The 23,742-nt window shown below is 34.8% G+C and overlaps 1 protein-coding gene across 5 annotated transcripts; it reads left to right on the forward strand.

The window, feature by feature from the left end:
- The first annotated feature begins 12,494 nt into the window (after positions 1-12,494).
- LOC103955203 (receptor-like protein EIX2) lies at positions 12,495-22,832 on the forward strand. Of its 5 annotated transcripts, none has more exons than XR_007252192.1 (8): positions 16,386-16,716; positions 16,836-16,992; positions 18,109-18,209; positions 19,970-20,080; positions 20,198-21,089; positions 21,723-21,936; positions 22,517-22,628; positions 22,746-22,832. XR_007252192.1 is itself a non-coding variant. In XM_048567983.1 (7 exons), the coding sequence occupies exon 1, from the start codon at positions 12,611-12,613 to the stop codon at positions 15,752-15,754; it is 3,144 nt and encodes a 1,047-aa protein (XP_048423940.1). In that variant the 5' UTR covers positions 12,495-12,610; the 3' UTR covers positions 15,755-16,379; positions 16,836-16,920; positions 18,109-18,209; positions 19,970-20,080; positions 20,198-21,089; positions 21,723-21,936; positions 22,517-22,629. The 5 variants fall into 5 exon arrangements, 2 of the variants coding, with proteins under 2 accessions (XP_048423940.1, XP_048423939.1); XR_007252190.1 differs by having other exon boundaries at positions 16,836-16,920; XM_048567983.1 differs by lacking the exons at positions 16,386-16,716; positions 22,746-22,832 and adding an exon at positions 12,495-16,379 and having other exon boundaries at positions 16,836-16,920; positions 22,517-22,629.
- Positions 22,833-23,742: the final 910 nt, after the last annotated feature.

Raw genomic sequence — 23,742 nt, forward strand, 5'->3', positions numbered from 1 at the left:
ACACGTGGCTCATTTGTGTGGCAACTTGGTGAGAGTCAATTTGTGAGTTAGAGAGCAATTTGGGAGAATCTTCTCAGTTTGTTTGGGTTCTCTACTCGTTTGGTTTAAGGTTTGTAATTTGTGGGATTTGGGTTGTGAGAGTTTAAGCACTCTTTTGTAATCTCCGTTTGTTTAGTGAAATTCCTCACCGTGCTTCGCTCGTGGATGTAGGTTTTACGCTAAACCACGTAAGTCTCTTGTGTTCGTTTGAGATTGTTTGTTTTAGTTTTCACCTACGACGTTGATATTTGTACTTTGTTAAAATTAGCTTCCGTTTGAGCATAAAAGTACAACAAGAAGACGAGGATGAAGAAGCTGGAGGAGCTGAGCAAGAACATAGAATCTTTAAGGCGAAGAAATAGCAGCCTATGTGGGTAACTGATGATCTGATTAGGTTTGTGTGATGATGTATTTAAGGTGAGTTTTTCAATGTATACATATATGGGTGGTGATTGTCATTTGTTGTAATTTCTAAGTTGATTAGGAGGTTGCAAGTGTACGGATTGGATGAAGGGAAGAGAAAATGGGTTGAATGTGGAGCTGACAATTTAGCCGCTTCTGAGATTGATGAAATTTCCAGCTTTCCAAGTGCTCCAAGGGCATGTCAATGGTTGCTGGGTTTGCAATTTAGCATTTCATAAGAATTCACTTTTTGATTTTACATGCATTCCCTCTTCTCTTTCAGTCTTTCTTTGGTCGGGGGTTGTCATTATTTGTGTTTGTGTTTATGTTTGAGATGTACTACTTGCAATGCTACCCGATTACAGATTTGTAAACACATTGTTAGAATAATTAGCTTGATGTTTAGGATTTGGTTGTCTGCATTTTTTTTTTCCTTTACCCTTTTAAATTGTGCTCATTCCCTTGACAATTCTTGACTTCGCCATTGACTGAAGACAAACACAGTATTTTGTTGGGGCTTCAATTGTTATGGTCTTTCAAAGAAAGAAGAAAGGATATTGCAGTATGCAGGAACACAGACACGGGATATACTAATTCTCTCATACAGTATGTGGATTGATTATTAATGTTTTATTCTAAAGTATAAATTAGGTCGTCCACTTATAATATAACATGCGAGCCTGTTATCTACTATGTGGATATGTTCTAGTATATTTCACTAATTTTTCTTGTTGAAGAGCATTTGGTTGCTTTCTACTATGTTACTAGTTGCATGGAAGAGTGCATTTTGCTCACGATCCTTAGTGGTTGGGAGCATTACCACTATATTAATTATGATTAGTTTAGTTTAGGTTTTGAGATCTAAGTACTAGACAAATCTGATCACATTTATCAACAACAATTCATGTGGTAGTAATGCTCATAAAAATGCACTTTGAGTGGAAAAGTTGGGGTTAGAAGAATAAGAGTGCATTTTACTCACGATCCTTAGTGGTTGTGAGCATTACGACTATATTAATTACGATTGGTTTAGTTTAGGTTTTGAGATTTAAGTACTAGACAAATCTGATCACATTCATCGACAACAATTCATGTGGCAGTAATGCTCATAAAAATGCACTTTGAGTGGAAAAGCTGGGGTTAGAAGACAACCATTTCACTTAATCTCTTACAATCTTTAAAACCCAATGGAATTGCCAAAAAAATTATATTGCATCAATGTATCTAATATGCATAAAACCCAAAGGGAAGCTTCTTGCAAATAACCCAAGGGTTAGGTTTAGTCAAGCATTGACCTCTTCCCCGAAATACAAGCATAGGTTGAAGCATCTGAGGAGGGGAAACAACTAGGGATGGGAATTTTTACCAAATTACCGTACCAACCGTCCTACCAATCATATCATACCAAATTATTACCAAAAATTTGTACCAATTGGTAATGGTACGGTATTTGTACCGTACCATATTATTTCAGTACGGTATTGGTATCCAAAACCAATACCGGTGATATACTGTACCTACCAATATTATTAATATTATATTATGTATTTATTCATATAATTATTTGAGGGCAAAATTAATAATAATTATTGTAGAAGTGTAAAAAATGTAAAAAAAATAAATTATATATATACATTCACTCGTAGTGACAAGTTTTACAACTTTTATAAAGAGATCAGCTTCAAAATCCAACACTATAATTCATAAACCTTAAATTTATATTTAACCATCGATTGTCATTTACGCTTTATTTTTCTTACTGAATTTCGTTTTTAAAATTTTCTTTTTTGAAAACATGATCATCTGGCAGATGTAAGAAGAAGAACGGTTTAGATCTTTGATATCACATTTTGATATTAACGGTTAACTGAAATACGAGTCGATGTCATATAGTTTGTAGAAACTTTATAAACATCAAGCAATATTTTCACTAACTGTAAAACTCTGAACATAATATCAACGATCTAAACCGTTCATCTTCCTGCATCCTCTAATAGATCATGTTTTCAAAACAGAAAATCCGAAAAAAAAAAAAAACAAAACAAAATTTGACGAGAAAAATGAAGCTTAAATGTAAACAGCAATCAACGATTAAATTTTGATCTATGATTTATATGATTATAATGGCGAATTTCAAAGTTCAGCTCTTCATGAAAGTTGCAAAGTTTGTCATTACGAGCATTTATATATTTTTTCTATATTTTTTACACTTCAACATTAATTAAAAAAATATTAGATTTTGCGCAAACTAAGTGGCGTAAAATAAAGTGGCAATTACCATTGACATACCATACCAACCAAACTATTTGGTATACCAATATTCGGTATACCCAAAGTTTGGTACAGTAATGGTAATAGATTTTAACGTACCAAATATGTGGTATGAATACAGAGGTTTTGGTACGGTAATGTACCAAAACCACCCCTAGAAATAACATCACTTTTTCAACTTTTATCACCACTTTAATCATAATTCAAGCATATTGAGCACGCTAAGTTAGCCATTGCTATACACAAAATACATGCTTCACCTTGCACCAAAATAGAAACCAAAAAATAAGGAGTGCTATTATGTCTGCTATATTGCCTAATTTTTTTACCCACTTTTTAACGAAAGTTTTAGTGACAAGTTTAATCTATTGAAAAATTACATAGAAGGACATAAGTAAAATATAAAGAAAGTTTTTTTTGTTTGGGAACTGAAGTGACGTAGGTGACCCCGTCTCTCTCTATATCTCTCTAGCACACCACCGCTTCTCACAACCCAACCCAACTCAAAACCAAGCGAAAAATCCAAGTTTTCGTACTGCTTCCTTTTGATTGAGAAAACATATTATGCCATTCTTAGGATTTAAGGAACGATTCTTGGTATAGACGCAAATAGTGAGAAAAATGGAACAAATCACGTCCCATTCTCCAATCAAACCAAACGATAAGAACCCTAAATGGTGCAAACAGAGTTAGGGATTAGGGTTCTGTCTCTATCTATCTCTCTTGCAATTTCGTGAATGCATGTGAATCAATGGACAAATTTACAGATGAATTAGTTTAAAATATCGCTACTAATATAAAACATAGCTAAATCCGTTTTCTTAATTTACCAGAAGAAAAGAACAGTAAATAAGATGATAAGTTATGGATTGTGATGGAACATGAAGACGCTTAGTTCAAAGTCTCCTCTGCATATGGATTTCTACAACCCATCACAACTTGTCGACAAAAGGACTTGCAAACTTGTAAAAGAGATTGTGAACACGCGTCATTCATTTTAGTTACCTTTTTTTGCCTTGACGGTGGAGGTGAAGGTGAAGGTGATGACATTAGTAGTGGCGGTGGTAGTGGGACCAATGGTGGTGATGATGATGGCAACAATAATTGAAAGGGTATGGTGGTGTTGCCAATAATGAGGTGTGGTGGTTGGGGTGCACAAGTTAAAATGTTTGTAGAATTGTTGGCAACAGTGCTAGCGGTTGTGGTTGTGGCGGTAGTGATGATTATAGCGACGGTGACAACAACGATGGTGGTGGTGATGGCAATTCTAATGCTAGTGGTGACGGCGACAATAGTGGTGAGGATTATGGTGGCTGATGGTGGTGGTAATGGCAATGATAATGTAAGGCTAGTGATTGTAGTGATAGGTGGTGGCAGTTACTTTGTTCTCAAAGGGATAAGATATAAATATATGTAGAAGGAAAATAATGTTACTTGAAAAATTAATGAGGGTATTACAAGACTTAAAATATGTACTAAAGGCTTAGCTCCGTTTTTTATAAAAATTACTGTCTGGAGACCATTGCTTTAAGCATAAAATTTTATTTTTACCAAACACTTTTTTTACTACTTAATGAAGAAGTTTTTACTCTAAAAATGCAATACCAAACGGGGGCCTACATCAATAATATTGTCTTATTTTTCCACCCATTTTTCAATGAAAATTTTCGTAACAAGTTTAGCCTACTGCAAAATTACATAGAAGGACATAAGCAAAATATAATAAATGTTTTTTTGTTTGGGAACTAAAGTGACGTAGGCAGCCTCGCCTCTCTCAAAACCAAGCGAAAGACCCGAGACTTAAGTGTTGCTTCCTTTCGATTGAGCAAAGATATTGCACCATTCTTTGGATTTCAACATTTCTGATATTGGCGCAAATAGTGGGAAAAATGGAACAAATCACGTCCCTTCCTTCAATTGAGTCAAACAGTAAGAACCCTAAATGGTGCAAATAGAGTTAGGAATTAGGATTTATGTCTACCTCTCTTGCAATTTTGTGAATACATGTGAATCAGTGAACAAATTTATAGATGATTTAATTTAGAAAATTACTAGTATTTACAAAAAAAATACCACAAATAGTAAATCGTTCTCACTTGCACTGCCAATTGCCTCTCTCTTGTCTCTTCCAATCCCTTTCATTAATTATGATTTATGAATTTCCACTGCTAGCCATCTCATTCACGCAATGACTATATCTCCTCCAACACGGCTTCATCAAAATTTGGAAAAGTCCATAGAAATCTCTTGTATTTCCTATTAGTGAAAAATAAATAAGAAAGCGACGAGCGTAACAACGACTATTTTAGACTGTTAATAACAATTCTGTTGTCTAGAAAAATTTGTAAATAACGACTCAACATCCATATTCGTATTCGTTCAAATAAAATATAGAACATATCTAAATCCGTTTTTGTAATTTATCACAAGAAAAGAATAGTAAATAAGATGATAAGTTGTGAATTGTGATGGAACACGATGACCCTTAATTCAAAGTATCCGCTGCATATGGATTTCTACAACCCATCACAACTATGTACTAGCTGTGTCAACAAAGAACTTGCAAACTTATAGAAAGGGTTGTGAACACTAGCCACTCATTTCAGTTACCTTTTTTTCTTTTCTCCATCAGACGACTTTCATTTTTAGCTCTCTGGCCTAATCTATAACCTGTTCCTTTAAACATTTTTAGCCGTTCAAACATTAGTCGAGCATTGACTTCTTCCCCGAAGTACAAGCTTGGGTTGAAGCATCTGAGGAGGGAAAATGACATCACTTTTTCAAGCAGATTGAGCACGCTAAGTTAGCCATTGCTATACACAAAATACATGCTTCACCTAACACCTAAAAAAAAATGCAAAAAGTAATGAGTGTTATTATGTCCACTATATTGTCTAATTTTTCATCCACTTTTTAATGAAAGTTTTAGTGATAAAGTTTATTCTATTGCAAGATTACATAGAAGGACATAAGTAAAATATAAAGAAAGTGTTTTTGTTTGGGAACTAAAGTGGCGTAGGCGACTCCGCCTCTCTCTATATCTTTCATGCGCACCACTATCCTCACAACTGAACTGAAAACCAAGCGAAAAACCCAAGGTTTAAGTGTTGCTTCCCTTTGATTGAGTAAACACATTATGCCATTTTTAGAATTTAAGGAACGATTCTTGATACAGACGCAAATAGTGGAAAAAATATAACAAATTATGTCCCTTCCTCCAATCGTGCCAAACGATAAGAACCTTAAAAGATGCAAACATTGTTAGGGATTTGGGGTTCTGTCTCTGTCTATCTCTCTTGCAATTTCCTAAATAGATGTGAATCAATGAACAAATTCATAGATGAATTAGTTAAGAATATCGCTAGTATTTAAAAAAAAAAACCGCAAATAGTAAGTCAGCCTCACTTGGATTGCCAATCGCCTCTCTCTTGTCTCTTCCAGTCCCTTTCATCAATTATGATATATGAATTTCCACGGCTAGCCATAAGGATTTTCCACCAAAGACTAACTGGCGTGCCAAGACTTCCACGGCTAGCCATCTCATTCAAGCATTCATTATATCTGCTCCTACACGGCTTCATTAAAATTTGGAAAAGTCCATAGGAAACCTTGTGTATTCCTTATTAGTGAAAAACAAATAAGAAAGCAACGAGTGTAATAATGACTATTTTAGACTGTTAACAACAATTTCGCTGTTTAGAAAATTTGAAATAATGACACAACAATCATATCCAAGTAGTGACTTCTAGTCTACCAGTGTGGTGTAGGCGATGGACTTGCAAAATACAAGAACATATCTAAATCCATTTACGTAATTTACTACAAGAAAAGAACAGTAAATGAGAATAAGATGATAAGTTGTGAATTGTGATGGAACATGAAGACCCTTAATTCAACAACCCATCATAATCAAGTACCAGCTGTGTCGACAAAGGACCTGCAAACTTGTAAAAGGGGTTGTGAACACCCACCACTCATTTCAGTTACCCTTTTTTCTTTTCTCCATCTGACGACTTTCGTTAGATAATCACAATTCTTGAGTGAAACTAATTTTAGTCAAACTAGTACAGGGATATACCATGATTAGGCTTGGCAATTCTTGACACGACACGACACTACACGAAATTAACAGGTGTTCGGGTTGACACGATAACGAATCGGGTCGTTGTCGGGTAACCCGATAAGCACCTGTTAAGATAACGGTTGGTTCAAGTATACACGTGGGTAACACGATACATGATAAGCAAAATATTACTTTTATATTTTTATAACCCTAAAAAAATATTATAATAATTATATATATTAATTTAACAATTTTATATCCCTAAAAACCACAGTAATTATATATATATATATATATATATATATTAAATTAAATATTAAAAATTGGTGACCACTAGATCGGCTTAAATATACATACCATTTAATTTCTTAAGTGTTATACATACAAAATAAATAAATTTAAATCTACTTAATAAATAAATAAATATATATATATATATATATATAGACACCATTGAACTTGATTGGATACAAATTCTACGAAACTAATTTGAACGATCCAACCGTCAAACTTGTTTGTATATGCATCGAGATCGCATCAGCAAAAAATCGCAAAAAAAAAACATTCAGAGATCAAGTAACTGGACAAAACATTTCGACGGCTATCAACGAAAAATCACGATTTAACGGTTATTTTAACTCCAATCTTGATTATTTTTTACAACTACACTCCTTGACCCTATATGAATATAATGAATGAACTCGATCTTCAATTTAAAATATTTACACTAGTGGATACCACAAAATATTATGTTATACTTAATGAAAGTATGAATAAACTCTTAAGTGTTAGTGAATCTATTATTTTGATGGGATATGCATTCTATGAAACTAGTTTCAATGATCCAACCGACAAACTTGTTTGAATATACTTCGAGATCTTATACACCAAAAATTGCAAAAAATAAACATTTAGATATCAAGTAACGGGACAAAACTTTTCGACAGTTATCAACGAAAAATCACGATTTAACAGTTATTTTAACTCCGATTTTAATGATTTTTTATAGCTACACTCCTTGACCCTATATGAATACAATGAATGAACTTGATCTTCAATTTAAAATATTTACACTAGTGGAAACCACAAAATCTTATGATATACTTAATGAAAGTATGAATAAACTCTTAAGTGTTAGTGAATCTATTGTTTTTATGGGATATGCATTCTACGAAACTAGTTTCAATGATCCAACCGTTAAACATGTTTGTATATGCTTCGAGATCGCATATGCCAAAAATTGCAGAAAACAAACATTCAGAGATCAAGTAACCGAACAACACTTTTCGATGGTTATCAACAAAAAATCACAATTTAACGGTTATTTTAACTCTGATCTTGATGATTTTTTATAGCTACACTCCTTGACCCTGTATGAATACAATGAATGAACTCGATCTTCAATTTAAAATATTTATACTAGTGGATACCATAAAATCTTATGTTATACTTAATGAAAGTATGAATAAACTCTTAAGTGTTAGTGAATCTATTATTTTGATGGAATATGCATTCTACGAAACTAGTTTCAACGATCCAACCGTCAAACTTGTTTGAATATACTTCGAGATCGTATACGCCAAAAATTGCAAAAGAATAAACATTCAGATATCAAGTAACAGGACAAAACTTTTCAACAGTTATCAACAAAAAATCACGATTTAACGGTTATTTTAACTACGATTTTGATGATTTTTTATAGCTACACTCCTTAACCCTATATGAATACAATGAATAAACTTGATCTTCAATTTAAAATATTTACACTAGTGGATACCATAAAATCTTATGTTATACTTAATGAAAGTATGAATAAACTCTTAAGTGTTAGTAAATCTATTATTTTTATGGGATACGCATTCTACGAAACAAGTTTCAACGATCCAACCGTCAAACTTGTTTGAATATACTTCGAGATCGTATACGCCAAAAATTGAAAAAAATAAACATTCAAATATCAAGTAACAGGACAAAACGTTTCGACGGTTATCAACAAAAAAAATCATGATTTAACGGTTATTTTACCTCCGATTTTGATGATTTTTTATAGCTACACTCCTTGACCCTATATGAATACAATGAATGAACTTGATCTTCAATTTAAAATATTTACACTAGTGGATATCACAAAATCTTATGCTATACTTAATGAAAGTATGAATAAACTTGTAAGTGTTAGTGAATCTATTGTTTTGATGGGATACGCATTCTACGAAACTAGTTTCAACGATCCAACCGTCAAACATGTTTGTATATACTTCGAGATCGCATATGTCAAAAATTGCAAAAAAAAAAACATTTAAAGATCAAGTAATGGGACAAAACGTTCCGACGGTTATCAACAAAAAATCACGATTTAACGGTTATTTTAACTTCGATTTGGATGATTTTTTACGGCTACACTCCTTAACCTTATTTGAATACAATGAATGAATTTGATCTTCAATTTAAAATATTTACCCTAGTGGATACCACAAAATCTTATGTTATACTTGATGAAATTATAAATAAACTAAGTGTTAGTGAATTTATCGTCTTGATGGGATACGCATTCTATGAAAATAATTTCAATGATCCAACCGTCAAAGTTGTTTGTATATGCTTCAAGATCTCATACGCCAAAAATCGCAAAAAACAAACATTCAGAGATAAAGTAACGGGACAAAACATTTCAACGGTTATCAACGAAAATCATGATTTAATAGTTATTTTAACTCTGATTTTGTTGATTTTTTACAGCTACACTCCTTGACCCCATATGAATACAATGAATGAATTCGATCTTCAATTTAAAATATTTACACAAGTAGATACCACAAAATCTTATGTCATGATGATCAATGAAAATTGAGGATTTTGTAAAAGGAATTACATTCAAGCTTTGAATTCCATTGGCAATGTTTAAACTTTTGAGAAAAGCTTCACAACCTTAAATATCCTTTTGCATATCCTTGCACATTTAATATTTTGTATATCCTTGCACATTTTGCATATCCTTGCACATTTTGCATATACTTGCACATTTAATATTTTGTAATAGACTAGCAGTGTATGGATGTTTGTTTATTAGACTCTTATTTTCAAGTGTAGATGTAGTACTTAAATGAAAAATGTGCTTTAATGTTTTGAAGTAATATTTATGTGGCAATGTGTGGTATGTGCAAGTTTAAGAAAAAAAATACATTTTTCTTAGCGGGTCATAACGGGTCGGGTCACTTTACCCGTTGGGTAAAGTGACCCGACCTGTTAAGATAACAGGTGTGAAACGAGACGACCCGTTAAGATAACAGGTGTTACACGAAAACGACATGAACACAACAGACACAACCTGTTTGCCAGGCCTAACCATGATAATCACTATAAATAAAAACGAAAAGTAATTTATTTTTTTATGTACAACGATATATTTTACACTAAAAGGATGGTGGAGTTCGGCTAAACTAAACAATGGGCAACCTAATTTAGTATCAAATTTGCCATTCACAAGATTCGAACCTAAAACTTTTCATTTACAAATGAAGAGGAATATAACCAGTCCGTAGTACTTCAATGAAAAAAAAAAAAAAAGAGTACTTAACAGCAATATATATCTCACAATTAGCAAAATCTTTTCACATCTGTCTCCCTCTCGTGCGTACACGCTTTCATAGTATATGTTATACATACTATTTGGATATGTTCTAGTTTGTTTCAACAATGTTTCTTGATGAAGAGTCTTTGGTTTGCTTTCTATTATGTTACTAGTTGCATGGAAGAGTGCATTTTGCTCGCTATCCTTCAATGGTCATGACCATTACCATTTACCATTTATATTAATTGCGATTGAATTAGTTTAAGTTTTGAGATTTAAGTAGTAAACAAATTGGATCACATTCATCGACAATCATTCATGTGATGGTAATACTCATAAAAATGCACCTTGAGTGGAAAAACAGGGTTAGAAGAAAACCATTTCACTAAATCTCATGCAATCATTAAAACCAGTGGCGAAGCCAGCATGGGGTCATTGGTTACCCTTGACCCCAATAACTTTAAAAACTTCATGTAAATTTGTTTGTGTATTATATATGACCCTTATAAATAGTTAAGGCAAACTAAATTACAACCTTCTTCTTCTACTTGTTCTATCACATTTGTCTTCATTTTCTCTTTTCTTATGCGATCTATTGTGCACACCATGTGCTCGGTGAAATACCTTAAGCTAAAAAGCCTTGACAACCTTCAATATTACTCCATAGTATCGTGCACCCACCCTCTGCAAGCTACGAACAATAGTAGTTGTCGACATATGTTGGCATAAACTTTCGGCATATGTTGACAGGAATTGGCAAGTGCCTACTAGGTGCTCGATGAAATAGCTCAATGAAGTTTTTTTAGTTGATATTATGAACCTATTATTTAAAAATCCTAGTTTCGCCACTGATTAAAACACAATGCAATTATTGAAAATTCTTTATGTATCAGGATAACTGGATTAAACATTTTTAGCCATTCAAACATTAGTGCATCCTGTACATAGATGTAATATAAAACCCCAAAAGGAAGCTTCTTGCAAATAACCCAACGGTTAGGTTTAGTCAAAAGCATTGGCCTCTTCCCCGAAATACAAGTATAGGTTGAAGCATCTGAGGAGGGGAATTGAAGTCACTTTTTCAACTTTTGTCACCCCTTTAATCATAGTTCAAGCAGATTGAGCACGCTAAGTTAGCCGTTGCTCTACAAAAAATACAGCTTCACCTAACACCAAAAAACAAACCAAAAAAAAAAAAAAAGGAGTGCTATTATGTCCACTATATTGTCTGATTTTTTCACCCACTTTTTAACGAAAATTTTAGTGACAAATTTATTCTATTGCAAAATTACATAGAAGGACATAAGCAAAATATAAAGAAAGCATTCCATTTTCACCTAACACCAAAAAAGAAACCAAAAAAAAAAAAGGACTGCTATTGTGTCCACAATGTTGTCTAATTTTTCGTCTACTTTTTAATGAAAGTTTTAGTGACAAGTTTATTCTATTGCAAGATTACATAGAAGGACATAAGCAAAATATAAAGAAAGTGTTTTTTTTTTTTTTTTTTGGGAACTGAAGTGGATTTAAGAAGCGATTCTTGGTATAGACGCAAATAGTGGGAAAAAGGGAACAAATCACATCATATCCTCTAGTCAGGCCAAACGATAAGAATCCTAAAAGATGCAAATAGAGTTAGGGATTAGAGCTCCTGTCTCTGTCCATCTTTTTTGCAATTTCGTAAATGCATGTGAATCAGCGAACACATTAATAGATAAATTAGTTTATAATATAGCTAGTATTTAAAAAAAAAAAATACCGCAAATATTAAGTCACCCTCACTTGCATTGCCAATTGCCACTCTCGTTTCTCTTCCAATCCCCTTCATCAATTATATTTATGAATTTCCACCGCTAGCCATGTGGATTTTCCACCAAAGACTAATCGGTGTGCAAAGACTTCCACATGCAGACCCTTAATTCTAGTCTACCAGCATGTGTGGTGTAAAATATAAAAACATATCCAAATCTGTTTTCGTAAGCAAGTTGATAAGTTGTGAATTGTAATGGAACATAAAGACTCTTAATTTAACAACCCATCACAATCAAGTATCAGCTGTGTCAACAAGGGACTTGCAAACTTGTAAAAGGGGTTGTGAACACCCACCACTTATTTCAGTTACCCTTTTTTCTTTTCTCCATCCGATGACTTTCATTTTTAGCTCTCCTACCTACATCGATAATCTTTTCCTATAAATTCGATATCGTACTAATTTTAGTAGCTAAACATCTCACCAACAAAGCGAAAAAAAATTGTGTGTAATAATGGATAGCCATTGTCACCTCAGTATTGCTCACTATTTGCTTCTTTTGCTTTTGGTCTCTTCCTGCATGCAGAGTACTACTAAACTCTGTTTCTGTTTGGCTGGTGATGAAATTTCAAGCAGTGTGAAGACAGATTCATGCATTGACGAAGAAAGACAAGCGCTTCTCATCTTTAAACAGCATCTTGTTGATCATTCTGGTCGGCTTTCGTCTTGGGTGGGTCATGATTGCTGTCGATGGGAAGGTATTTCATGCAACAACAGCACTGGTCAGGTCGTGAAGATGGACCTCCGGAATCCATATGACTTTTCTGACGATGATGAGTATGAAGAGTGGAGAAATGCTTCTTTGGGAGGTAAGATAAATGCTTCTCTGTTGAGCTTGAAACATTTAAATTACCTGGACTTGAGCCTGAATTCGTTTGATAGCAATCAAATTCCTAAGTTCATTGGGGAGCTTAAACGTTTGCAATATCTCAATCTCTCTTCTGCGTCATTTAGAGGAGAGATTCCCTCTTCTCTTGGTAACCTGTCAAGCCTAAATTTTCTTGATCTCGGGGGGAAGGATATTAATCTGAATTTGAATTGGCATTCTCACCTCACTTCCAAAAATTTGAATTGGCTTTCTCACCTCTCTTCCCTGAAATACATTAATCTGGAAGGCATTGATCTTAGCAGCACAGGAGTCAGTTGGGCATATGATATTAACATGCTTCCTTCATTGTTAGAGTTACATTTATCTTCGTGCCAAATTGAAAGCATTCCACTATCACTGCAGAGCATTAACTTCCTTCCACTTTCACTACAGAGGATTAACTTCACATCACTGTTGGTCCTTGATATGTCGTCTAATGGCATTAAAAGTTCTTCATTTCCCGGCTGGTTTTTTAATCTTACCAACCTCGTAACACTTGATCTATCCGGGAATGATTTCAGCAAATCTTTTCCAAGTGGATTTTCAAACTTCAAATCTCTGCAAAACCTTGATTTATTTGATACAGGCTTAAAAGGTCAAATTCCTAAACTCAGTGGAAATTTGTGCAAGCTAAAAGTCTTAAGGCTTTCAGGGAACAACTTTGATGGGGGGATTGAAGAGTTTTGGAGGAGTCTCTCAAATTGTCCAAGTAATACATTAGAGTCACTAGATTTGTCTAATTGCCAGATTGAAAGCCAATTGCCGGTCTTTTTAGGAATGTTTAAAAGTTTGCAGAATCTCAACCTTGGAGCAAACAATTTGTGGGGCTCAATTCCAGATTCCATCGGAAACTTGTCGTCCTTGAGAATACTATACCTCTTTTCTAATAATTTGTTGGGCTCAATTCCAGATTCCATCGGAAACTTGTCGTCCTTAAGAACACTAGACCTCAGTGATAATAAGATGAACGGCTCAATTCCAAAAAGTATTGGACAACTCTGTGAGCTAGTTTCCCTAAATCTATTTGATAATTCATGGGAAGGCATTCTAACGGAAGCCCATTTCATAAATCTTACCAGATTACAAGATTTTGCAGTAGGAAATATAGACCGACCCATGTCCCTCGTTTTCGACGGGGCTTATGACAAGGTTCCTCCTTTCAAGCTCCACATAATTGGGATCGGAAATTGTGGGATAAGTCCTGGTTTTTGGGTATGGCTTCAAACTCAAACTGAACTATCTTATGTCATCCTTCGTGGTAATGGAATCTCGGATTCCATACCAGAGGAATGGTTGTTGAAGATATCGTCCCAACCTACCCATCTAGACTTGTCTTACAACCACTTTCATGGAAACTTTCCATCCCATTTGAAATGTCCAAATTTAAGGTATCTTGATTTGAGTCATAATCAGTTGAAGGGTCCATTACCACTTTGGTGTTTCCCTAATGTCGATTTCCTTTATCTAGAAGGCAATTTATTTTCTGGGCCAATCCCCTCAAATATTGACCAAATGATGCCCAAGTTGAAAGAATTGTTACTGGATGAGAATCATTTGAATGGCATTATTCCTCCCTCTATTTGTAAGATGCAAAAGTTAGAAATCCTGTCTCTAAGGAGCAATCAGTTTTCTGGAGAACTCCCTCATGCATGGAATATGGAGAGCATTATGGTGTTTTTACATGTTGGTCAAAACAATCTGTCTGGTAAGATTCCCACTTCATTGGGGGTACTACGTTCCTTGGAAATTTTAAAGCTCAACGACAACAATTTTGGCGGTGAAATTCCTGATGCCTTGCAAAATTGTTCAAGTTTGAGGAGTATTGATCTTGGAGACAACAAGTTATTTGGGAAAATACCTCTGTGGATAGGAGGGTCAAACGTATCTAAGTTGTCTAGGCTACGATTACAGTCCAACTATTTTAGTGGATGTATTTCCCAGCAACTGTGCAATCTTCAAGGCCTTCACATCCTCGACCTTAGTCACAACAGCCTTTCAGGTACTATTCCCATGTGTTTGGATAACTTAACTTCGCTAGTCAATGGTACTTCTGTTGAAACGGGTTATGATGTGTTTGAGCAAGCCACACTGACACTAAAAGGAGAAGAACTTGTGTACAACAAAACTCTGTATCTTGTAAAGAGCATTGATCTTTCATCAAATAATTTACAAGGTGAAATCCCTGAAGAAATAAGTAGCCTCATTATGTTGGGCACCTTGAATTTGTCTATGAATCAATTAATTGGAAAGATCCCTTCCAAGGTCGGAAACTTGCATTGGCTCGAAACTCTTGATCTCTCACACAACCACCTTTCGGGACAAATTCCTCAAAGCTTGTCATCTTTAACCTCTTTGTCCCACCTAGACTTGTCTTACAACAACTTGTCTGGAAGAATTTCTACTGGAAACCAGCTTCAAACGCTCAATTTTTCGTCCATTTATGTGGGCAATCAATGGTTATGTGGCGTTCCTCTCTCAACTAAGTGCCCTGAAGATGACCCTTTTATTGCTAAGGATGCAAAGGAGGAGAATGAAGATGGAAAGGATAAGTTGTGGCTCTATGTCAGCGTGATACTTGGCTTTATCGTAGGCTTTTGGGGCGTTTGCGGCACATTGATCTTAAAGACATCGTGGAGGTATGCCTATTTTCAATTCTTCGATGACATCAAAGATAAGGTAGCACTAGCAATTGCATTAAAAGTAGCTCGTTTCAAAATGTTTTTATTCTGAAGTTTGATTGCCCTAATATATATTGTGATGTTTTTCCCCTTCTACTCTGTGTTTTGGTACTTGTAACATATGTATTAAATAAAAGAATCCTTCAGTAAGTGTTCCCACAAACAATTATGTAACGGTTATCCATTTAATACAAGAATTCTATCTAGTTTGTACTTATCAATCGCATAATACAATCTACCTATGTAATGTTGCAATTTAACAAAATAACATTACGAACTAGATAAGCACACGTGTGTATTTTTCTCTTTTACACTCGAATGTCGTCCAACTCGGCGAGTGGTAGTCCACCTCTACCGCCTTCTCGATGCTGCCAAAACCATACAAAAATGGGAGGGAGACAAGGAGGAAGAATTGGTGGTTCGATATCGTCGAGGGTTTTCTGGGATTCCTGTTCCTTGCAGAGGGAGAGGTGGGAGAATTTGATGGCGTCTTCCGGGTTCCTGTCCCTTGCCGAGAGAGAGATGGAGAGGTATTTTGGCGTCTGTTGCAGAGAGAGATTAGGGGGTGGGTCTAGGGTTTGCACAGAGGGTGGGTGGGCGATTCAATTGAGGGGCTAGGGCTAGAGGGATGGGGGCTCCATCTCTATTCTCGCTTGCTGAAACTTTCCGCTCTTCAGGTAATCTCTCAGTTGAAAGCTTCTAATTATTTTTTTTCATTTGGGTTTTTTTTTCTATGGATTTATGTATTTTTTTCCCCAGTGAATTCGACATGAAATCAGAAAAACGGACTTAGTAAACAAATTGATGAAATTTTTATTTGCGTGCCCTGTTTTTGATTTGTTTGGTTTGGCTTTTAGAGAAATTTGCTGCTACCCTTGATTTTCCAGTGACATTTGTGCAGCCTGCATTTAATCATATGATGATTTATATAAGCTTTTTCTTTGCTCTCTTTTTTCAAATCTTTCAAATTGTTATGTGCATATGGGGTTGAATGTGCATATGGAGACAAAAAAGGTACTCTTGCTTCTCTTGTTTCATGACTTCCATCAACTGACTTTGGAATTATTTTACAAACGTTGCCAGTTTGATGTGATGCTGATCGTAAATCACTCTTTATCTATTCAATTCTGCAGGAAGCTGCAAAAGAGACTAAGAACGAGAAGCAGCCGGAAGTGAAAGAAGACCCGAAATTCCAGCCTTTTATCAACTTTTAGTCAGGTTCAAATTTAGAATGCATTTGTACTCTTGAGGCATTGGGGTAAAATAGCTAGGGGATAACGTTTTAGTCAGGTACAAATAGCAACTGTTTTTTTTTTTTTGGTTATTTTTTCATCTAGGGGATAGCTCTTTGTTGTTTATTGAAAGGAATATTAGAACACATCCACACCCTATTTTGTCAAATTGTTCTAAAGTGTCTGATGCTGATTTTAGAATTCTCCTGACTTTCTAACTCAAATCTGTGCCAAGAGAACCCAACTAAAGTGGTTCGCCGCTCCATGTATGAAGTATTAGTGAATTATTTGTAATTTACAAAACGAAACGAAAATTTTTGCGTTTTAAGCATACATGGTGAAATTTATGTTATAAATTTTTTGATAAGAAGCAGGTGTAAATTAGAATCATACTAATATAGGTATGCTATATACATAAATTTGATAGTACCATAAGTTCAGAATTAATCTTTAGTGTCATTAAAAAATATACGTAAATTTATATACATAAATTTGATAGCACCATAAATTTGGGGTACTGCTGTTAGGTTTTTCCAGCCCATGATAAGTTGTCCTAAGAGTATAAGGAATTATAGTCTTAGAGGATTAAATTGTTTTCCGAATTGGAGTTAGTTTCTCAGTTGGAGTAGGTTTTATAACTAGATTCGAATTAGGATTAATAATCCTTATTGAAGAAGACCTTTATTATGTCTATATAAAGGGGCTATTGTACTAGTTTTGAATTGGGGGGAGCAAAACAATAAATTGTATACCACTCAAGGGATTAGAGTGAGAGAATATTGTAAAGTGTGTGCGAGAGAAAAGAAAAGAGATAGTGTATTTCTTGTTCCTGTTCTTTCAGGTTTTTCGTCAAGTCCTAGTTCTAGAGATTTGGCAAGATTATTGGTTGTACTCATTATTGATGTAGTGAAAGATTGTTGTTGCTATCCCATGGACGTAGGCACGTATTGCCGAACCACGTTAATTCTTGGTGTTGATTTGTCTTGGTTACTTGTTTTCGATTTCCGGAGCTTGATCTGTTTTTACCATTCTTAAATGTGATATTCTCAACAACTGTTATATTTAGTACAGCTAATATGGTGCCGTTCAGGTGTTTTTGACTAATCTCTGCAGTTTTTGAATTCATCTGGGGTATTTGTGATTTTGAACAACACTAAAAATTTATGGGCTATAGGAACCGCTTGTTAAGAAAATGGGTCCAAATTCAGAGCTGCATTCTTCTTCCCCCAAAATAAGAAGAAAACGCTTCCTCAACTCCATATTTTGGCACCTCAGGTATATTTGCGTTCTAAAGCCTTTTACTTCTTCTGATTTCTTCAGAGCTATTATTTTACCCATATGTGATTTGTAAAGTGGAAGATTGGATTTCATATGTCTGAGTATTTAGGGTTTTGTACAATGCAAACTTGGGCTTATTGAACCAAATGGCTAGAACAATGTACTCAACAATTTCATATCCTCTTGGGCCAAGGAGGGTATATTACTTGCCAATAAGGAATATACTTCATATAATAGCAATGTGCTGATGTGTGGCATGCTTTAATTAGGGATATTTATGTGTAGTAAGAAAGCCATAGGGAGAGAGAGAGAGAGAGAGAGAGAGAGAGAGAGAGAGAGAGAGAGAGAGAGAGAGAGAGAGAGAGAGAGAGAGAGAGCCGAGGACACACAAATGACACATGTAAAACATTTATTTCATTGCTTCATTTTTGGTACAAAAAAACATTTATTGTTAACTAAGGAACCATTTTTATGGATTTATTGAAATATGTAAGAACTTGTTTCTATCCTAACATATTAATTTTGCTCAATAGGAATCCCATAACTGAAATTTTATAGAAATGGTGTAATTGGTCAATCTGAAATTTTGAATTTTAGCCGATGAATGAACTCTTACAAGCTTTCTACTGCATATACACTTCTTTTTTGGTTGTTAGATTTTGTTTTTATTTCATTTTTTGGTAAATGCAATGGTTGGTTTTGCAAAGGACTGACCTTTATCTTTTGTAGTTTTACCTTTTTTGGTATCGAGTATTGATTGGTTTTATTTTATAGATTGACAGGTATTTGTGCGTTATTTGTTTTCAATAATCAGTTTTCGTTATTTGTTTTAAATTTTATTATGGATAAGTGAACACAATTATGAGTATCAACCATTTATCCTCATTCATATTCAAATGTAATTTAATATCGATTTTGTAAGAGTTTTTTTGTGAATAATTTATGAATTTTTGTCAGTAAAACAATTTTCGAGCCGCATTTGGTCCGACGCTAATAATTTTTTTACTGCTGGATAATTATATTTTCTCATTGCGCAGAAAAAAAGTTTGCAGTGTGGGTTTTCTAAATTCAGTCACTTCATTCTCTAATCTCATAGATCTCCAAATTAAATCCATTTAACTATGTCATTCTTTGTATCATTTTACCGTATTTATTTGAGTTCTGTATTTAAATGTTGTTGACTTTCATTACATGAAGAAAACTGCCATAGCCATAGAAAATAAATTTTTGATTTGTGTAGCAATGCATTTGAACGCTACAATATTTTCTGTTTGGGTTTTTTTCCAACTTAATTTGTTTTGGATTTTTGATTTTGAATTTTCGGTTTAATGTATTTACAAAGGCCATGAACTCTTTGATGGAAGTATTCCATTTTTTTACTGATTCCCAGATTTTTTTTTTCAAGAGAATTAATTATCTGTTTGTCTCAGCTAACACAGTAAATCTGGGGTTCTGTACACAACAAAATATGGAATTTAGCTAAGAAATTTCAACAACAAAGTTAAACTTTTTGATATGGCAAAAAACAGATTCTCTTCTTTCTCAAAACCCTCAAATTTGTCATATGATCAGGATTTATTTAGTCATTTGATTATGTCTGGGACAAGTATATATGTCCGAGGATGCCTTGTTGAAAATTTATGTACCCCATGTGCTTCATCTTCTGCTGGTTAAACCAGAAATATAGCCGTTAAATCCGTTGCTAGCAATTAGTAGATGATTAATTTCCTTTTTGTCGTAAATTATGGAACTTCCAGGAGCTTGAAGGGCTCTCAGATCCGATGAGGAAGGATGTTTCACAAGTTCGTAAGAAGATCAATGCGATTAACAAAGAGTTTAAGTCACTAGGACATACCTGCCAGAAGAAGGTAACACAACTTGGATTTTTACCACATTCAGATGTTAATGTTTACTGCTATGCATATGCAATTATGGATCAATTCGTGTCTGTTCGTGATGAATTTCGGGTTTGTAACTTGTCACAGGAAAAGGAATACAGAGATGCACTTGAGGCTTTCAATGAAAAGAACAGAGAAAAAGTGCAGCTTATCACAAAGCTAATGGAGGTTAGTTTGTTAAACAAATTTTTACTTGGCATAGCGGGGTTGCAATTTCATGGATGGGTTGAACTCAAACCAGTCTGGCCAGTTCGGAGTTAGAGTGAGCACGGTTGAGCCTGGTGTGACAAATTACCAATCCTACAAAATTTGGGCTCGTTTCAAAAGGTTTTTATTTTGAAGTTTGATTGTGCTAATATATAATGTGATGTTTTTCTCTTTTTACTTTGTGTTTTGGTACTTGCAACTTATGTATTAAGTAAAAGAATCTTTCAGTAAGTGATCCCACAAACAATTATGTAACGGTTATCCATTTAATACAAGAATTCTATCTAGTTTGTACTTATCAATCGCATAATACAATCTACCTATGTAATGTTGCAATTTAACAAAATAACATTACGAACTAGATAAGCACACTTGTGTATTCTTCTCTTTTACACTTGAATGTCGTCCAACTCGGCGAGTGGTAGTCCACCTCTACCGCCTTCTCGATGCTGCCAAAACCATACAAAAATGGGAGGGAGACAAGGAGGAAGAATTGGTGGTTCGATATCGTCGAGGGTTTTCTGGGATTCCTGTTCCTTGCAGAGAGAGAGAGGTGGAAGAAGAAAGAGAAGAAGTTGAACCCTTGAATTGGGAAAAGGAACGCACTTCTAGAGGCGATTGAATTGGTTTTGAAGATTTGAGGTTTTTTGGCGTCTGTTGCAGAGGGAGATTAGGGGGTTTGCACAGAGGGTGGGTGGGCGATTCAAGTGAGGGGCTACAAGGATGGGGGCTCCATCTCTATTCTCGCTTGCTGAAACTTTCCGCTCTTCAGGTAATCTCTCAGTTGAAAGCTTCTAATTATTTTTTTTCATTTGGGTTTTTTTTTCCTTTGATTTTATGTATTTTTTTCCCCAGTGAATTCGAAATGAAATCAGAAAAACGGATTTAGTAAACAAATTGATGAAATTTTTATTTGCATGCCCTGTTTTTTATTTGTTTGGTTTGGCTCATAGAGAAATTTTTACTTGCTGCTACCCTTGATTTTCCAGTGACATTTGTGCTGCCTGCATTTAATCATATGATGATTAAACGGGGTTGAACGTATTAATGAGTGGTTGCGTTTATTAAGCTTTTTCTTTGCTCACTTTTTTCAAATCTTTCTAATTGTTTATGTGCAAATGGGGTTGAACGTATTAATGAGTGGTTGCGTTGTTTGCAGCGAGCTCCGTTCAAGGTTATTTCATTTCTTATAGACAATTTTGTCAAGATTTCTGGGTTTCTTTTTGCTTCTTCTCTGCTAAAGTACTCATCTGGAAGTTAATTTTGTTCAAAGACCAAGTATTGTTCTTCAATTAAGATTTCTGGGTTTTTTTTTTTTTTTTGTAGCTTCTTTTCTGTTAAATTACTCATCTGGATGTTAATTTAGTTCAAAAACTAAGTATTGTTCTTCAATTAATCTTACCAGAAAGCATATGAGAACGTGGCACACTAGTGTTCGATGACATGTGTCTGAGAATCTGTCAATATGATATATTATAATTCTGACTCTCCTCTTCAGCCCCGGCCCCAGGTGCGTGAAGGCGACGTGGACCTGGTCGACGGTGTCTTCATTCACAGTTCCAGACGACAGTTCTGAACCTCTGGCGATTCCGACTGAGAAAGAGGTCAATAACAGCAAGGTAACGGAATTCAATGTTTTGTGTTTGTTAGAGAGGCATTTTTGCAACAGTATATCAGAGAATATTTCTAGATAGTCTGTCCAGATAGCTTAGAATGTGTTTCATGATGCATATGGCTGAAGCGGTTTTGGCTACTTTTTGGATTGCTCATTAATTTTTTTGTTGACCTTGGCTGGTACAGATACATATAAGAAAAGTACTATCCTTTTATCAACTTTTAGTCAGGTTCAAATTTAGAATGCATTTGTACTCATGATGCATTGGGGTAAAGTGCCTGTGTTCTGTGTTCTGTTGTTATTTTTTCATCCTTTTAAATTGTATTATGGATAAGTGAACACATTTAGCTGAGAAATTTCAACAACAAAGTTTAAACTTTTTGATATGGCATAACCCTCAAACTTGTCATATGGTCAGGTTTTATTTGGTCACTTGTTTATGTTTGTGGATGCCTTGTTGAAAATATCTGTGTCCCATGTGCTTCATCTTCTGCTGGTTAAACCAGAAATATAACCGTTGGATCATTTGCTAGCAATTAGGAGATGATTAATTTCCTTTTTGTTATAAATTATGGAACTTCCAGGAGCTTGAAGGGCTCTCGGGTCCAATGAGGAAGGATTTTTCACAAGTTCGTAAGAAAGATCGCTGCGATTAACAAAGAGTTAGAGCCACTAGGACATACCTGCCAGAAGAAGGTAACACAACTTGGATTTTTACCACATTTTGGTGTTAATGTTTACTGCTATGCATATGCAATCATGGATCAATTCGTGCGGGTTCATAATGAATTTTGGGTTCGTAACTTGTCACAGGAAAAGGAATACAGAGATGCACTTGAAGCTTTCAATGAAAAGAACAGAGAGAAAGTGCAGCTTATCACAAAGCTAATGGAGGTTAGTTTGTTAAACAATTTTTTACTTGGCATAGCTAGGGTTGCAATTTCATGGATGGTTTGAACTCGAACCAGTCTGGCCAGTTTGGAGTTAGAGTGGGCTTACCAATCCTACAAAATTTGGGCTTACCTCCGGTAGGAGTTCAACCTGTCCAAACTCTCAACCGATGCTAGTTATCACTCATTATATTTCGATTCAGTAAAAGCGGACAAAGTGTTTACATAATTCAAGGTTTTGAGATTGTTTTGTTGTCGTGTTACATTTGATGCAGCTGGTGAGTGAAAGTGAGAAGACAAGGATGAAGAAGCTGGAGGAGCTGAGCAAGAACATAGAATCATTAAAGTGAAGAAATAGCAGCCAATGTGGGTGACTGATGATCTGATTAGGTTTGTGTGATGATGTATTTAAGGTGAGTTTTTCAATGTATACATATAGGTGGTGATTGTCATTTGTTGTAATTTCTAAGTTGGTTTGTTTCATTAATTAGTGTTGGGTAAAAACATTTGGCTGATTTAGGCAGGAAAATACCCTTTAAATTTAATCAGGTTTGTAACTAAAAGCATCTGGCCTTGCATTTTCCTTCTCATTTTTCCATGTATCCAAACATTGTACTTTGAATTTATTCCTATTCTTTGTTTTAATTTGTCATGGATTGCAAAGGCCATGATATTTATGTAATAATGTGAAGTTTTATGAGTGATTTGGGGACAAATGGAGTGTATTTGTTCAATTTTTCTTCAGTACTCCACTCTATACGGAACGATTGCATTTTCTACTCCTACCCCCACAACACCATGATCTTCTTCTTCTCTCTCTTTTCATGGATGCTTGTGTAATCTCCAAATATTGAATATTTCTGCTCTTCTGCATGTTGGGTTTTGTTTGTCTCTTTTTTCATTTTTTGGGAAAAAAAACA

This window comes from the organism of the source record quoted next, unplaced genomic scaffold (genome assembly GCF_019419815.1).
Source record: "Pyrus x bretschneideri cultivar Hongxiangsu unplaced genomic scaffold, Pyrus_bretschneideri_v1 Contig47, whole genome shotgun sequence".
NCBI lineage: Eukaryota > Viridiplantae > Streptophyta > Magnoliopsida > Rosales > Rosaceae > Pyrus > Pyrus x bretschneideri.

What these genes read in the sequence shown, in the direction of transcription:
- LOC103955203 (XM_048567983.1), top strand. Translation starts at nt 12,611, where the DNA reads ATGGATAGCCATTGTCACCTCAGTATTGCTCACTATTTGCTTCTTTTG.